Source organism: Triticum dicoccoides, chromosome 3A (assembly GCF_002162155.2).
Source record: "Triticum dicoccoides isolate Atlit2015 ecotype Zavitan chromosome 3A, WEW_v2.0, whole genome shotgun sequence".
Taxonomy (NCBI): Eukaryota; Viridiplantae; Streptophyta; class Magnoliopsida; order Poales; family Poaceae; genus Triticum; species Triticum dicoccoides.
The window spans coordinates 539,003,362-539,021,068 of NC_041384.1; the positions used below are offsets into that span (position 1 = coordinate 539,003,362).

The following is a 17,707-nucleotide window of genomic DNA, read 5'->3' on the forward strand; positions in this document are numbered from 1 at the left end:
TCCCATCCCCTCCGCTTGCAGTACCTCAAACCGAGCACCCAAACGCCCCAGGCGGCGCCTTCAAGAAGGGTACGACACACATAGTGCCGCCGCCGCCCAATCTAAGGAGATTTAGGGTTTTCACCCGGGCATGGGGTCGGGGCGGAGGGCAGGGACCTCGACAGCGCCTGCTGAAGGAAATATGCCCTAGAGGCAATAATAAAGTTATTATTTATTTCCTTATATCATGATAAATGTTTATTATTCATGCTAGAATTGTATTAATTGGAAACATGATACATGTGTGAATACATAGACAAACAGAGTGTCACTAGTATGCCTCTACTTGACTAGCTCGTTGATCAAAGATGGTTATGTTTCCTAGCCATAGACAAAGAGTTGTCATTTGATTAATGGGATCACATCATTAGGATAATGATGTGATTGACTTGACCCATTCCGTTAGCTTAGCACTTGATCATTTAGTTTGTTGCTATTGCTTTCTTCATGACTTATACATGTTCCTATGACTATGAGATTATGCAACTCCCGTTTATCGGAGGAACACTTTGTGTGCTACCAAACATCACAACGTAACTGGGTGATTATAAAGGTGCTCTACAGGTGTCTCCGAAGGTACTTGTTGGGTTGGCGTATTTCGAGATTAGGATTTGTCACTCCGATTGTCAGAGAGGTATCTCTGGGCCCACTCGATAATGCACATCACTTAAGCCTTGCAAGCATTACAACTAATGAGTTAGTTGCGGGTTGATGTATTACGGAACGAGTAAAGAGACCTGCCGGTAACGAGATTGAACTAGGTATTGAGATACCGACGATCGAATCTCGGGCAAGTAACATACCGATGACAAAGGGAACAACGTATGTTGTTATGCGGTTTGACCGATAAAGATCTTCGTAGAATATGTGGGAGCCAATATGAGTATCCAGATTCCGCTATTGGTTATTGACCGGAGACGTGTCTCGGTCATGTCTACATAGTTCTCGAACCCGTAGGGTCCGCGCTTAAAGTTCGATGACAGTTATATTATGAGTTTATGTGTTTTGATGTACCGAAGGAGTTCGGAGTCCCGGATGAGATCGGGACATGACGAGGAGTCTCGAAATGGTCGAGACGTAAAGATCGATATATTGGACGACTATATTCGGATATCGGAAAGGTTTCGAGTGATTCGGGTATTTTCGGGAGTACCGGGGAGTTATGGGAATTCGTATTGGGCCTTAATGGGCCATACGGGAAAGGAGAGAAAGGCCTCAAAGGGTGGCCGCACCCCTCCCCATGGGCTAGTCCGAATTGGACTAGGGAGGGGGGCGGGGGGCGCCCCCTTCCTTCCTTCTCCTTTTCCCTTCCCTTTCCTTCCCTCCTACTCCTACTACATTGAAGGGCTCCTAGTTCTACTAGGAAAAGGGGAATCCTACTCCCGGTGGGAGTAGGACTCCCCTAGGGCGCGCCATAGAGAGGGCCGGCCCTCCCCCTCCTCCACTCCTTTATATACGGGGGCAGGGGGCACCCCAAAGACACAACAATTGATCTCTTAGCCGTGTGCGGTGCCCCCTCCACCATAATCCACCTCGATCATATCGTAGCGGTGCTTAGGCGAAGCCCTGCGTCGGTAGAATATCATCATCGTCACGACGCCGTCGTGCTGACGAAACTCTCCCTCAACACTCGGCTGGATCGGAGTTCGAGGGACGTCATCGAGTTGAACGTGTGCAGAACCCGGAGGTGCCGTGCGTTCGGTACTTGATCTGTCGGATCGTGAAGACGTACGACTACATCAACCGCGTTGTGCTAACGCTTCCGCTTTCGGTCTACCAGGGTACGTGGACAACACTTTCCCCTCTTGTTGCTATGCATCACCATGATCTTGCGTGTGCGTAGAATTTTTTTGAAATTACTACGTTCCCCAACACTTGCAAGTATGAGAACGACGACCCTGGTCGTCGCCACCGTCGGGATGAACGAGTCATCCAGAGTTTCCTCCGGTCCGATGTCACCTCTACCAGCCCCCGCGAACGCACCGAGGACGACGACCGCGATCATAAGCCACCAAGTGCAGCGGGAGAGAGTCTGGAGCGCGGAGGAGATCCACCGGTGACTCACTGCCCACGCGATCAAGACGCCGTCCATTCACCCCTCGCGAATGTCGCCAGCCGAGGGCGTCGTTGCCATGCCTAACGGGGCCGCCGCCCCCGGTCCAGGTTCCTCCATGAAGGCCAGAGTGGCAAGATCCGCCGCGAGCGACGAGATCCGGCACCGCGTGGCCGACGCCATCGCCCAAGCCCGCCGTCGACCGATCCCGCCGCCGCCGGGAGCCCGCACGCTGCCGGGAGTCCCACACCCATGGATCCGGGCACTCGTGCTCCGCCACGAGTCCGTCGCCTCCGAGATCCGCCACACCGTCGGGAGGGCCGCACCCTGCAGATCAGGATGCCCGCGCCGCCACGAATGCGGGAACGGGAGGAGAGACCCTCCGCCGCCGCCGTCGCACGCACGGGCTTTGCCCGACGCCGACCATCAGCAGCGGCGGAGGGGGAGAAGGGCGCTGGAGGGACTAGGCGGCGGCGACGGAGCCTTCCCGAGTCGCTCGCGGCGGAGGCGACGCGAGAGGGACCTGGTTCTAACTTCAAAAAAATGTTCTTACTAAAGATAATCTGTTGTGGGAAGGATGGAAAGGAGACAAAAACCGTGTGTTTTGTAACAGGATGAGCCCATTGATCATTTATTTTTCTCCAGTTCGATGGCTAGGCTAATTTGGAACTTGTTGAAATGTGCTTTTGATTTGTGTTCAATGCCTGATAATCTGCATGATTGCTTTGATACATAGATAAAATTATTTTCTAAGAATGATAAATTTTTTTGGTACTTGTTGGCATTTCTACTCTATTTTAAACGACATGGAAATGCAAAAATGATATAATCTTTGAGAGAAGAAAGATCTGTGATCCAGTGACTGTTATCGTTCTGATGTGCAAATGGATCACGGAGCTGTTTTGCAGATAAAACCACCAGAAGGAAGAATGTTGATATCGGGGGCAAAACTAATCGAACAGGTGGCAAGTGAAGTGTACCGTGGGACGCAGGGATGGAGGCATGGAGTTCTGAGACTAGGTGGCTGAGAGCTACATGCTGAAGACCTCTAGTTCTTGCCTTCTTGACCTGGCAATCTTTTGGCGGCCGCTGCAATTTGTTTTGTGAAACCTTGCTTTCAGAGGGTTTCGTGTCCCCAGCTTGTATGTTTGGATTGGTGCTAGGGTCTGGTCCAGTGTAGTTTGGCCCCCTGCGTGGTGGCTGTCCCGTCTTTGTTGTTTCTGAACTTATTAGTAGTATGCCTGAACTTAGTTTTTTTCTTTTTTCGTTGAACTGAACTGGATCTGCTATGCTTGGTTTGATTTCTCTTAATGAAATCGGAGGTAACCCTCTTCTGCTAAAAGAAAATGTACATATCTTCCGGGGGCAATTAAATAAAGCTGCCTGGAAATGAGGTAGCAGATCATTCGAAGAACACCTGCAGTTAAATTGCCAGATAGCCAGTGAAAAAAGGCTAGATAGATCGTAGAACAAGTTGCAGCACAACTGAAAAAGGCTGAAATACCGGCGCCCCATATCTCAAGGAAAACGCACTGTAATCTGCAGCGCGAAACAGTTTGGAAGATGCATTTCAGTAAGCAAGTAGTGCTGATTGACTCGTGGCACGGAGAGGGAGAAGAGAAGAGAAGAACAGTGAAGCGTAGGGGAATGGGACGGGACTAAGAAGGGGGAAGGCGTGGGCGCGTGGCCGCGTGAGGATGGGGTGTTGCGAACGGGACGAGCTCGCCTACTAGCCGTCCAACTGGGCAGACGGACGGCTGCGATCGCGCGCGGGCGAAACCGAAACATAAAAAAAAGAAAAAAAAGAGAAAGGGGAGCGAAAGCAAGGGCAGAGTCGGCGGGAGGCGGCGGCGGGGAAAGGGGAGCGATGCCGGTGGCGAGGCCGGAGCCGCAGGAGCCGCGGGTGATCGCCCACCTCGACCTCGACTGCTTCTACGTGCAAGGTCACCACCCTCTTCGCCCCCTCCCCCCTCTCTCGCAGCGTCTCTGAACCGAGAGGGTAACAAGGCGTTTGCTCACCTGCAGTCGAGCAGCGGAGGAACCCGGCGCTCAGGGGGCAGCCCACCGCCGTGGTGCAGTACAACGACTGGAAAGGCGGCGGCCTGATTGCGGTGAGCTACGAGGCCCGCAAGTTCGGCGTGAAGAGGTGAGGGCTGATTTTTACTTGCTTGGTCCGGAGTTCCTGGCAGATATCTGTGATGCTTTATTGATTGATTCAGGTCCATGCGTGGGGATGAGGCCAAGAATGTCTGCCCAGGTATAAACCTGGTCCAGGTCCCCGTGTCTCGTGACAAGGCCGACCTCAATGTGTACCGAAATGCCGGCTCCGAGGTAGTATGTTGCTGCAACAATATGAGTGTCCATCACTCATAATTTACTGCATTGAACAACTAAAGACTGTTCCATGGCATTGACGGTTTTGTGTCCAATCCTTTCAGGTAGTAGCGATTCTTTCGACCAAGGGGAAGTGTGAGCGAGCATCCATTGACGAAGTCTATCTCGACCTTACTGATGCTGCCAAGGAAATGCACTTGGAATCTCCTCCGGAGTCGTCAGAGTCTATTTTTGAGGAGGCCACAAAGTCAAATATCCTGGACCTTCCTTCTGTAAGAATTTTTCCGCAAATTGGTTGGGGTGGTTCTTACATTTGATGTGAGTGTGACCGTAGACCTTGATATGTATGTTCAGGATGTCGGTGACAGGGAGGAGAATGTGAAGGCATGGCTTTGCCGAGCAGATGCCAACTACCAGGATAAGTTGCTGGCATGTGGAGCTATACTTGTTGCACAGTTACGAGTAAAAGTTCTGGAGGAAACCCAATTCACGTGTTCTGCTGGCATTGCTCACAATAAGGTTTATAACGAGTCATATAGTGAGTAGATGAAGTATGCTTTTGCATGATTTGTTTCTTCTCATTCTACAGATTTAAGTATAAATAGTCCATATGTATTATTTAAGCTGCTCTCTAAACTTAGGAAATCAAGTCGGCTTCCTCATAGTGCTTCTCTTGATACTTTCCTTTTCCTGTTGCAGTTTCCACTCAAATGTTGTTATATTGTGCAGATGTTAGCTAAACTTGTTAGCGGGATGCACAAACCTGCTCAACAAACAGTTGTTCCATCTTCATCGGTTCAAGACTTTCTAGCATCATTGCCTGTGAAGAAGATGTAATGAGCTACATGACAACTCCACATTTATTGCTTTCTTGTTTTTTGTTGGACAAAGTTTTTAAAACCTTGTATTACTCTCTAGTCCTTACATTCCAGAACTGTCTGATACTGAATTACAAAAAACGTCCATGTTATGCAGGAAACAACTTGGGGGTAAGCTTGGGAGTTCCTTGCAGGATGATCTGGGGGTTGAGACAGTTGGAGATCTTCTAGGTTTTACAGAAGAGAAATTACAAGAGTACTATGGTGTAAATACAGGGTAAATTGTTGCATATTGCTTGGTTTTATTTCAGGTGCCTGATGTTTGGGATACCACGTAAAAGATTTGGACTTGCTAATCTTTTTTTTTACATTTTGTGTGCAACTTAATTTCCGTGGTACTATGCTTGCAGATTATAAGTATAGAAATCATGTATAGTTGTTGGTAAAAACTCATCTTATAAGCACCCAATTTTTGCACAGAACATGGTTATGGAAGACTGCAAGAGGTATTAGCGGAGAAGAAGTTGAGGACCGTCTTCTACCAAAGAGTCATGGTTGTGGAAAAACATTTCCTGGCCCAAAAGCATTAAAGAATAATTCTTCTGTAAGCATGCTTGCTGTCTGTTGTGTTCTTTCGTTCTCTAACAGCCTTTTCTACTTTAGAGCTGCTTATGAAAACTAAGAAAGATTATCAAGCAACTCTCTGAGAACTATATGGATGTGCACAGCTGATAGAAACCTAAAACATTAGTTGCTTAGTGATACACATCTCATAATTCCAATGATCACCTGATGCAAGAAGAGTGTCTTTTCATTTAGTGACACAGCTTACTGGTATTATGCAGTGGTTGCACACCCCCTTGGTTGTTGCTGTAAAATATTTTATTAAACATAAAGAGCTTAGGAAGATTGGTATCAACATGCCTTGTGCCGGTTTGATTAGTGGCATGTTGTACATTTTGAGTTATGTTGGAAATTTATCCCACCAAATACATTTTGAGTTATGTTGGAACTTTATCCATACAATACAAATTGATTTTATAAGATACTTGTATCCCACCAAAGTTAAAATAGGTTACTGGCTTATTGCATTGTCAAGGAGTCAAATCCCACACACGAGGATGTCTCAAAATATGTTATTTCTGATTCTGTGTATGAATGTAGGGAGTTTTGTTTTAGCTACTTTGAATCTGGCGCATTAATTCACAATCAATTTCATACATTTTAGGTTAAGAGCTGGCTGGATAAACTTTGTGAAGAATTGAGCGAGCGGATTCAGTCTGACTTGAGCTGCAACAAGAGAGTCGCTCAAACATTAACTCTCCATGCTAGGGCATCTAAGGTACTTTGTGTAATTTACTCATGCCTTTTAGTTTCAGCTTACTAATGGTGACTATGTAGGAAAACGAGGGTAATTCAATGAAGAAATTCCCATCCAAATCTTGCCCATTACGCTATGGGACTGGCAAAATTCAAGAAGATGCAATGAAGCTATTCGAATCTGGGCTTCATGATTTTTGGGGTTCTCGGAATGCTGGATGGAGTATTACATCTCTTTCTGTTACAGCAAGCAAAATATTTGACATACCAAGTGTATGTTTATGATAACTTTCTCGGTATTCAATAGTTTCGTGTGTTTAAAAACCATCCCATCTGTATTAACAAGTAGGATGACAATATGATCATGTTGTTACCTTGATAAGACGTACTCCGTATTAGCTATTTCATTATATTTGGTCAAACCAAATACGTTTTGACATCACATTAGTTGTTGCCTGCTCCTGACAACAAGTTTGACATGATTTTCTGATGTAAACCTCTGTTATTTGAAAGAAGTTCATCCGTATTTTGACATGTAGTGTGGAATACTTTTATCAGTTTATGTACTCCCTCTGATCCAAATTAATTGATGGAGCTCTAGTACAACTTTAGTATAAAGTTGTAGTAGAACTTCAGTATAAAGTTGTATAAAGTTGTACTAGAGCTGCGTCAATTAATTTGGATCGGAGGGAGTAATTTATAACTATATGTAGTGTGCAGGTTTGACTGAATAAGATTATACATCATTGTTTTTCTATCCTTTTTACCTTTTTATTTTTTAATTACTTCAGGGAACAAACTCAATCTTGAAATATATCAAAGGCCGAAGTTCCGATGCATCTTCAGCCATCCTTGATTCTTCCTCTACACCTGAGTCAACACCATCTGTTGGTAATGTTACTCAGTTCAATATTGCAGACCGTGTGTAATTTCCGTTTGCCCTTACTGTACTGAACTGTGAACATGCTTTTCTAGATAACAAGTTATATATGACTCCAGTTCATGAGGAACGGTGTGAATCATCATCTATGAAGGAAGACTGTGACAGTAGTAATTCTGCCAAACAATGTAGCTCAATTGAAGGAAAAGGTCTGCCGAAGAAATTACCGAAAGTTCAGGTAAGTTGTTTCTTTCCTCTTCAGGGGTCACCAAACTGACTCCTCGTGGGTTGTTAATTTCTGTTCTGTTAACAGGTAATGCGCCTTTGAGAAAACCTATCCCTCAAAGGCGAAGTTTGGTCTCACCAACTAACCTAGTACATCAGCACTTGATTATTTGGGTTTTATTTGTTTGATAGAAATGAGGTTACCATTTAGCATTGGTATTCTTTGAAAGAAAAGGTAGAGCATGTAATGCTTCGTATAGATGCTGGAAAATTGAGAAAACTGAACTCAGTAATCAGTAAGTTATGATGTTTTATCCAAATAGTAGAAATGGATCTCAGGATTTTGAGTTTGATTTCAGATCCTCATCTCATTCACCTTTCTTACTAGCAGTATTAGAAGTTTAGAACTTAAAGTTAATTCTTACATCTTAGCTTTTCTTTGTCCAACCACTCATGTGACCGTTGGCATCTTTCTAGTTCGTCTGGGACCTTCGGCATCTTGCTAGTTACTCCGTTTCCACTAGAAGCACAGTATAGTATCCGCCACTTCTCCGTTCCACCATAATTCTTAACCAGCCATCACCCTAACGCAGTAACACTCACCTGCAACCCTAGGCGGTGATTGGCATGCTGAGCTAATTCTCAAGTCGGGTGAGAAACTCATCTTTATAGGCCACAGGAGGTTTACTTTCAGTGTCCATGCCAGGTTTTGTAATTTATTGTAGTTCAGTGACATACTTGTGTCTTATCTAATCTGAGCACTCATCCAGATGTTTCATAACAATCATTCAGGGAGCTGGCTCTATTTTGAAGTTTCTTTCACAAAGTCAACCTGGCCAGCACGAGAAAAGAAACTTTGACGGCTTAATTTGTAGCCATCAAGGTTCGGTAGGCTGTTTTCTATGCTTGCAGATATCGATCGATTGCATATTGTAAACAATGTGAAAAAATTATTCTTTGGTTGCCAAATATTCATCATCGTAGGCCCGGAGAGTTCTTCAGGAGCAAGCGAGGCTGAACAACATGGTAGAGACAATATTAACACGGCCGTCGTGCACTCTTCTGGTTCCGGTGACACATGGATGCTCAATGTTGAAGACATTGATCCGGCCGTAGTAGGGGAACTGCCGCTGGAGATTCAAAGAGAAATACAGGGTTGGATCCGTCCTTTGAAACAGGCAACCCCAAAGAAGCGCGGTTCCACCATCTCTTCTTACTTTTCACCGGCAAGAAGGTGATCGCTCCGAATAGCTGGATTATACCATGCTAATTCTAACACGCTGCTGACTGTTCTCATGATTGTCCGCATGTAAACTGTAGGAAACTCATCTAACCAACTCTAATAGATGTGTTGATGGTTGTGAATAGTACTTTTATTCCTGGAGTACCCTGAGGGTCACAAATTTGCATCCCTATGCAATCACACGTTTGCGTCTCCGGCACAAACGCAAAATTAATGCCTTCCATTTTTTATTGCATCTTTTACATATTTTTTACATCTTTTACAAACACATACACATGGTGATAAATAATTAAATATACAAACTTTTTTACATCTTTTTATTGCATAGCTATAGCAACTCCGTGTTTTTAGAAGACTTAGAGATGTAGCTTCTAACTCGCAGCTGATCGTGTACATTTTAGATTTATCTAATCACATCCAGTAAACACATTACACCGCCCACTGCGTTAAGAATGAATGGGGCAAATCATTCAAATGGTTCCTTCCCAGGCGCACTGAAGAGCGTTAGCTCCTGTAGTTCTGAGAAAGCTGGGAGGTCCAGTGCATCCCTCGCGATGATTTGGTCTTCCTCAGTAATGCTTAGTGCTTGAGATGTAGTACTTCCCTGCAACAAATGTTTAAGTTAGCGACTACCATATGTTGACTTCTGTAGAAAAATTTAGCCCGTGGTGAGCTGTAGCTTAATATGCTCTGCATTGCATGCCATGTAGGGTCCATATAGACTATACAGTACTTGGGTCGTAGGGAGTAGCAAATAGACAAATTGTAAATGGCTAAATTACCGTGCTTTGGAGCTCCCGGATGTAACCAACTAACAGTAGCTCAAGTGGCTCCCCTGATTTGGCATTGCAGCAGGGATCAAGAAAACATATGTGCTGAAAAAAAAACACAAGTTTTAAGAACGGAAAAGAAAGGACACAATTCCAAAGCATGAAAGCAAATCACCCAACAAAATATCATGCTAACCTACACACAACTGACCTCCCATACAAAAACAGCCCTTTAAATTTATACCTTAACAATGCTCATACATAAAGGTAATCGAAAATTAAATAAAAGTACAGACCATCACTCTTCCAACAGCCGGGGGCGAAATGTCCCACCCAATGCTGACAACCACCTTAGATACTCCATGTGGTTCTAACTTGGCCCGACCAAAAACAATTCCCGATAATTGGCCAGGAACAGAGTCGTAGGTATGTTCACCTGTTTGCAGTGATCAGCAACTAACAACAATGAGCACTTATCAGCATTTCAGAAAGAAAGATGACTAACTTGCGACTCTTATCATGATGGAGTATTGGGTACCACAATGCATGGTGCCTATGTACTCCGGATGGTAACAATTACTACCATGATCGTAACATGCTTAATAGATTGTCTAGTAATAGTTACCTTTATGAGACAACATGAGAATGCATTACATACAAGATGGTAACTAGTGCATTGTCGCGTGGTAGCAAAATAATCTGGATTTTTTTTTATCAAAACGTATCAAAGTGAGATTAGTTTCAAAGGCCACTTCGGTATGAAGCTAGCGGTGAAAATGGATTGTGAATGAAAATAATCTCTGTATTAAAGTGGGAGGAAGGTCTCGGACCTGCTACTATCATATGAATATTGTTTGAGATCACATTTCCTATGTGAGCATTTGAGTACAATGGATCCATGGGCAATGCACCTTGAATGCCTGCAACATAAGTACCACATATCAAACTTAAATAAAAAAGTATAAAATGAAATAACTGTTAATGGAGAAATCGAGAAAGTTACGATCGTCAAATGGAGGAAGACCCCATAGTTCAGGATGGAAGTCCAGCAGTGAACAGAGGACACGATCGGCAATTGAGTAATGTTGCCTTTCAGTTTGGAGTGACGGAACAGCGACTACCTTTGCCCCAGAAGCCTTGGCACCCCGGACTCCAACACTAATAAAAATTGCCAACAAAATACTCCCTCTATTCCTAAATGTAGTGCGTATAGGAAATTTCAATAGTCAAACTCCCCCTACTTTGACTACATTTATAGAAGACAAATATCTACATCTATAATATTAAGTAAATATCATTAAATACATCATTAAGCATATATTTATATTATATTTATTTGGTATTATTTTGGTTGATACTTTTCTCACTAAACTTGGTCAAACTAAACAATGTTTAACTTCTAAGAAATTCTATGCGCACTATATTTAAGAATAGAGGGAGTAGAAAGTAAACATTTTTCTGGAAGCAGAAATTAAACTGAATGCCGAAGATGTCCTTTTTAATGCACGAATGCTTGCCGTTCTATTTCTGAATTTGAGAACAGTTATAAGGATTTAGCCCCATTTTCCGTTATAGGAGAATGCATATGCCGTAGAAGATAGGCAAGTACAATGTGTTCCATTCAAATGAAAGCAACTTGAAATTTTCTAAGTTTACATAATCACTTCATGTACAATGACAAAACTGTTTGTTGTTGTGTATGCTAAACTTTGTTCTGTTCCTTAGTGAAGGACCACATGTTCCCAGGGGCTTCTTGTTAGAGAAATGTCTCTCAGTAATATCTAATATCTATGTTTTGTTCTGTTGTATTATTATTCATTCATTCTATATTTTATTTTGTCTTCTCTTTTTGTGTGTGTATGGAACAACAAACTTACAGAGAATCTTCTATGACCAAGCATGATGATGGATTTACACCGAGTCTGTTTGCAGCTTCCAGATATCTAGAAACAAAGAGATATAAGATATTATATGATCAATAATATTGAATGTGTTTGTACTGTGTTTTTAAATAAAACAATATTGAGTTGATCATCAGGTTGTCGGCCAAATTGATGCCAAATAATAATAACAATAATGTGAAGTAATACATAAAGCAATACTACAAGTAAACTGCTGATGTTATATCCTAGAACACAAAAGGTAGATTTGCTCTAGATATGTCAAGCGTGAGTTCTTCAGTACTTGTGTATGATTTCGGTTGTTAATTTAGTGGAAGCTTCAATGCGCTCCTCCAAAATAACGCTGGATTAGAAAGAACAAACACAGGATTACGATGTCATGCCTATTCTAATCTTAAACAATTTTATTTACACCAAAAACTGTTTGATTGGACCACAAAAAAGATGATTCTTTTAAGTGAATGAAATCTTCTGTGAATATTAGTGCACACGAATATTTGGAAAAGGATTCTATAACATTCAATCGTACTAATAATACATACAAAAATGTAACTATAAGAATTCTAATCCTGCAGATATCTTTCTAATCAAACGGGCCTTAGGATTTTAAAGTCGTGTGAGAAAATGATACTCCAGTCTTTCTATTGTAAGTTCTGAAAAAACGTTCATACATGTCAGGGCAAGGTTTTCCACGAGGAACCTGATCAACACCAAGAACCACGGAAAAACAGTCTTGCAGTTCTGCAAAATAAGGGATTTTCATTAGATGATCATCACATACAAAAACTTGCACTAAATTATTGCTTGAATATTCTTTTATGTCTATAAACTATGTCTTTCAGGACTACCGATGATTACTTGAGTCACAATAGAGTCCCCTTCCAAGACAATTTATTCTGAAAAAAAACCCATCACCCACAAAATTCCACGCGCCTCATGGTTTTTGACAACCGCAAGAAAAACAGCCCCTACGGATTGCTTGCCCCTACCGACGGAATAAAGCTAATATAGATCAAAATTCTGTTGGGATCATGCCCCAACCTTGTCAGTGCTTAGGCTTGGGGCCACCACTCTTGAAGAGCTTGGTGATTGCGCTGAACCAACCACCTTGCACACCAAGTGACCATTGACATCCCCAACTAGATTTGCAAACCCTTCTGGCACGCCTCCGCAAACCAACAGAATATCGATGGCAAGAGAAAGTCACTAGAATAATAATATTCAAATTGCCGCCACCATCTAGAGGAGAAGCACATGGCGAAAACGAACTCCTAACAGGCTGCCCAATAGATCTGGTTGCTCAAATTGATGGGACCAACCCCTCATAGGCCCATCGGCAATGATGGGCGAACATGGTCGGGGCCTGGAGGAGGATGGATGCAGGGACTTATTCCATCGACATGATGCTGCCACCACCTCAAAATCGTCGCTACGACATGAGAACCAAGACAAACACGAAATGGAACTGCACATTGAACAAAGAGCCGGGTTCCCCTCCACATCCCCACTCCTAGATGATGATTGGAGGCAGATGAGAATGATGACGTTGTTAGATGAGAGGAGGAAACCTTCACAAGTATATTTTTTCGAATGAGCGCTTGTTTTGTACCAATGACATTTTCCTCTCTTGGTCCATCATGCACTATATCTCTCCATATGTGAGCATCCGTGTATTTAATGTGTTTAAAGAAACTATAGCTCACCATCTCTTGTTGTGTATCCTACCCTATCACTTTCTCCCCCATGTCATTCACACCTCCGAGTTTGCAAAAAAGAAAGAGCTCATGTCCCTGCTCTAGCTCCCTAAGGGGTGCCGAAAATCTAGAGAAACATGAATAAACATGCTAGAATGCAAGATAAAGTATTTAATTGGAAAATGGGAGTAATTTTCGGCTTGGTAATCACTGGCATGAACATCTAAGGAGAAAAAAAGGATTTTCTCCCTTCTTTTATGAAAATATATACAACATGACTCCCCACTAACGTTTCCTCGTAAAAAAAAACTCATAGCTTCTTCCAAAAAATCTATATTTAATATATATTGAAGATTTTTATTTTTCTTTGGTCGTGCCAACTTATCTAATGCACATGGTACTCCACATTGCTATGATAAAAAAAGCTTCGGTCAAGATGAGGTTTTTTTGCTTCAACACAACATTTTGATTTGATTTTACTTCAACATGGTGTTTGATGTTTTGCCTCATTGTATGTGCCTTGTGCTTCAACTTTGTGTACCATTGGAACATTTATAAGTTTATGGAGAGCTCTATTGTTCTCTAGTCTTTGTATCAAATCGATGCACATGTTCACTTTCACACCATTCGGACATTTGGCTCACGTTTGAATTTGGACGACTGGTCATTGGTAGGCTAAGTACAATGCCGAACCCCCATAGTTTTTGGGTGTGCGCGCATGGGGAACCAAACCCGATATCAACTCCACTGGTCATCCTCTTCTTTAGAAAGAGTATCTACTCCTACATCACAAACCTTCTAGTTTCAGAATTTTTTGACCGATAATTCTCATCTCGGAGTTGGAAGCAAGTGCCAGCGGTACTCCATTCTTGTGAAGATGCTTGAGAAGTCTTCTGACCCCTGGAAGTGGTTTTGCCTTCTGCCAGCTGGACAACAGTAGAACCAAGCCAAGTGGTTTAAGCCTCTGGGTTAGTTGTGAGGAACATACGAGCAAACAAAAAAAAACGAGTTGGGATGAACATGACATTGCAGATTTGATCAGCGTGCCAAAGTGACGCGAACCTTTTGAGATTCAAGGGGAATATTGCCTCTGAGTATTCTTCGAGAGTGAGCGGCAGCCCGTAATCTGCGATGATCCCAGCCGCGTACTCGCTGTGACTCTGCCCCAGCCTCCCCTCCTCCTTCTCCGCGTCTGCTGACTTCCCATATGTCGCCAGGAAATCGTTCAAGACGCCCCTTGTTACACTCTCTGCATCAACACACACGCACACACCACAGTTTACAAGCTCCATTTTGGAAATTACTCCAGTGTTCTCTTCCGGAAGGAGATTAAACGGATGTGTGTACCAGTGTCCAGGAGGGTGTCGTCCAGATCAAAGATCACGGCCGATACGTGATGCTTTGTTGCCATGGACGAAGTACCGGAGAGACGACAGGGCGAGGCACTACTGCGACGACGGGCCGGCTGTGGTTTAAGGGTGGGAGGAGAAAGCAGAAGAGGGGTTTGGGAGCAGAGTAGTGATGGCAATCGGGGGTGATGGGGCGGGGTAACGGTTCCCTGCCAGTTTTTTTCAGGCCGAAGGGCTGTTCGGCCATGCCCGTCGCCGGAGGGCAGCCGCTGCCCGTGGGCATGCCCACGGAGTAGCAAGCAGCACTCCATCAAACACAGGAGTATATCAAGAAGCAACAAGTGCACTAAAACGAAGATCTGAGAGAAATGTAAATGGTTCAGCAATTAGTATTTGCAGAGAAACATCACAGAGAGGATGGGGATGTGGGGAGAGAGATGGATCCTGGCAGCGGAATCAACTAGTGACCACCGGCAGCAGGAGTTGGATGGCGTCCTCGCTCACCGGTGCCAGTGGTGGCAGCGTGGTCGCTCGGAGGGCATGGGCTGTGCTTTCTCTAGGGAGAGAACGAGACAGTACCTTTTATAGCGTAGGCAACCGGTAGTTCCGAGCCCGCGACCTCTACCTCTCGCATTGCTGCTGCCTTGGTGCCATCCCAAGACACTAGAGTGAAGCTACCATGAGAAAGCACACGCCAACACCAAAGCCATGCAGAAATTCGCAAGGGCACGCACCTGTCAGTCCCGCAACCTGCTCGTTTTGCCTTGCGATTCGCGCAGTAGTTCAACCCCGCACGAGGATATAATTAGTTGTAAGTTTTAAAGTTGAAACTTATGATTTTAGCATCTAAAGCTGTTAAGTTGCAACCAGCTTCAGAGATATAATTTTAAACAATTTTTTCTAAGGATCGTAAACACAAAATAGTTGATTTTTATCGGCCGCTCTTACTAAGTTTCAACATATAAGCAATTTTAAATCCCCCGCGTCACTCTCCGAGGCGACACGGCGGAACCCTAGCCGCCCCCGCCGCCGGCCTCCCTCCCCCCTCGCCGCCGCCGAGAGCCACCGCTTGCCCAGGCAGTGCCGACGGCGGCGGGGCTTCTCCCCTGGCGCGGCTTCCCTTCTTCCTCGCGGCGGCTTAGTCACTCCCGATAGGCTTGGTGGCGCGGCGCTTCGAAGCTCCGGCGGCGGCTCGCTTTGCGGCGGTTGGAGGGCCTGTCCCCATCTGGTGGTGCCGCCTAGACAGCGGCTGCGACCTAGGGCTCTTGACCCCAGATTGGATCTGGGTGGTGCTCGGGCCTGGCCGTGGCTGCCTGTCAGGCGTGGTGGCGGTGAGTCTCGCGGCCTCTGGGCATCGTGGAGGTGCCTGTGGTGGCGTGTGCTCAGCCTGATGGTGGCGGCGGCCGTGCACGGGAGTTGGATTCCTTCAAACAGATCTGGGTGAAAACTTGCTTTCGGCTACTGCCAGGGCCGATGGTGGCGCCGCTATATGCATCGCTCTCTTCTTGAAGGCATCACCATGGAGAAGTTCAAGGCCACTCTCTGCTACCTCCGGGGGAGACCCTAAATCGGATGATCGCATGACGGCGGTGCTCTGGTGTCGTTCCTCCCTTGGGGGTGTCATTCTGGTCAGTCGAGTGCCTTCAACAACTGGGTCGACCACCAAAGCTTGCCTCCCAGGGGTGGCGATGTGCGTTGGGTGGTCAGACTGGTCGAATGTTATGGCAGTCTGAGACCATTTCAGCTAACTAGGTGTCACCGAAGCGACCATATTCACCTCTCGGTTAATAACTTTCAGTCGACTTTTGCTTTCAAGATCGACAAAAATCATCAAAGTGGAATTGACCTGAGGATATCCGTCGTCACTGTCTTCTTTGTCCTCGACCTTGTCCGACTCCTTTTCCTTACCTTTGGGCTGCTTGCCCTGGAACTGCTGGATCAAGAGTCGACACTATCGAGTGGTATGTTTCGGGTAAGTGAAATTACCCTCTTCATCTTTCTTTGTGTGGACGAGACATGGTAAGTCCAACACATCATTTCCGTCCTGGTCTTTAACCTTTTTGGGGTTCCAAGGTCCTTTAGGTTTCCCTTTAAACTTTCCTTGGGTCAAAGCCAAGGCTTCCCCGGGAGCTGCTGGCTCGGCTTTCCGCTTCTGTTTCCGATTGGAATTTCCTCCGGTTTCTTGGGCGACTGACTTGAGCTTGCCACTCCTGAGTCGATCCTCATCTTCACCATTAGCGTACTTGGTGGCAATCTCCATCATCCGATTCAGAGACATATCTCCGGTTCGACCGAATTTCAAATTCAATTCTCTGTACTTGACGCCTTCCTTGAAGGCACAAACTGCTTGGTGGTCAGGCACATTTTCCACCGAGTGATGTAACATGATCCACCTCTGGATGTAATCCCTCAAAGTTTCATTCGGCTTCTGCACGCAAGACCGCAGTTCCGTCAGCCCTGCCGGTCGCTTGCATGTGCCTTCAAACGTGGTGACGAACACTCGGGAGAGATCTTCCCAAGTGTAAATGTTGCTAGGTGCTAACTGGTTCAGCCACGCTCTGGCCGAGCCCTCCAACATGAGAGGCAGGTGCTTCATGGCCACTTCATCATTGCCGCCGCCAATCTGGACGGCCACTCGGTAGTCCTCAAGCCAAGTATCGGGCTTGGACTCACCAGTGAATTTACTGACTCCAGTCGCCAACCTGAAGTTGGGAGGAATCACAGCAGCCCTGATGGCTCTACTAATGCACTCTGGCCCCGAAACATGTACTCTGCTGCTGGTAGGTGCATCTCTGTCGTGACCTTCTCGGTGAGCCCTGTTCCTGTTGACCAAACCTTGGACGAGAATGGATCTCGCGTCAAAGCCTGGCCCTCTGGGGTCGACTGGAATCCTTTGCCCACCACTATGAGGGTGCCTATCATCCTGCTGGCGGGGCATATATGACCCGCTCCTCGGGGGAGGCGTGGGCACTCAACGTCGACCGTCACGATCGACTCGGGGATCATACTGCTCATGGTTCCCATACTGGTCACGCCGGTCTCCACGTCCCTCACGCCTCGGGGGAGATCTCGGGCTGTGAG

At 45.2% G+C, this 17,707-nt stretch overlaps 1 protein-coding gene and 1 pseudogene across 2 annotated transcripts; one reads left to right on the forward strand and one right to left on the reverse strand.

Annotated features, from left to right (window-relative positions):
- Nucleotides 1-3,859: 3,859 nt before the first annotated feature.
- On the forward strand, nucleotides 3,860-9,142 carry LOC119269042 (DNA polymerase eta-like). Of its 2 annotated transcripts, none has more exons than XM_037550791.1 (14): nucleotides 3,860-4,035; nucleotides 4,118-4,238; nucleotides 4,312-4,423; nucleotides 4,531-4,698; nucleotides 4,781-4,945; nucleotides 5,156-5,259; nucleotides 5,402-5,521; nucleotides 5,725-5,848; nucleotides 6,473-6,586; nucleotides 6,646-6,837; nucleotides 7,356-7,455; nucleotides 7,540-7,682; nucleotides 8,440-8,552; nucleotides 8,654-8,792. In XM_037550791.1, the coding sequence occupies exons 1-13, from the start codon at nucleotides 3,960-3,962 to the stop codon at nucleotides 8,527-8,529; spliced, it is 1,629 nt and encodes a 542-aa protein (XP_037406688.1). In that variant the 5' UTR covers nucleotides 3,860-3,959; the 3' UTR covers nucleotides 8,530-8,552; nucleotides 8,654-8,792. The 2 variants fall into 2 exon arrangements, with proteins under 2 accessions (XP_037406688.1, XP_037406687.1); XM_037550790.1 differs by having other exon boundaries at nucleotides 3,863-4,035; nucleotides 8,462-8,552; nucleotides 8,654-9,142.
- Nucleotides 9,143-9,378: 236 nt separating this feature from the next.
- Nucleotides 9,379-14,688, reverse strand: LOC119272046 (annotated as a pseudogene).
- Between the last annotated feature and the right edge of the window lie 3,019 nt (nucleotides 14,689-17,707).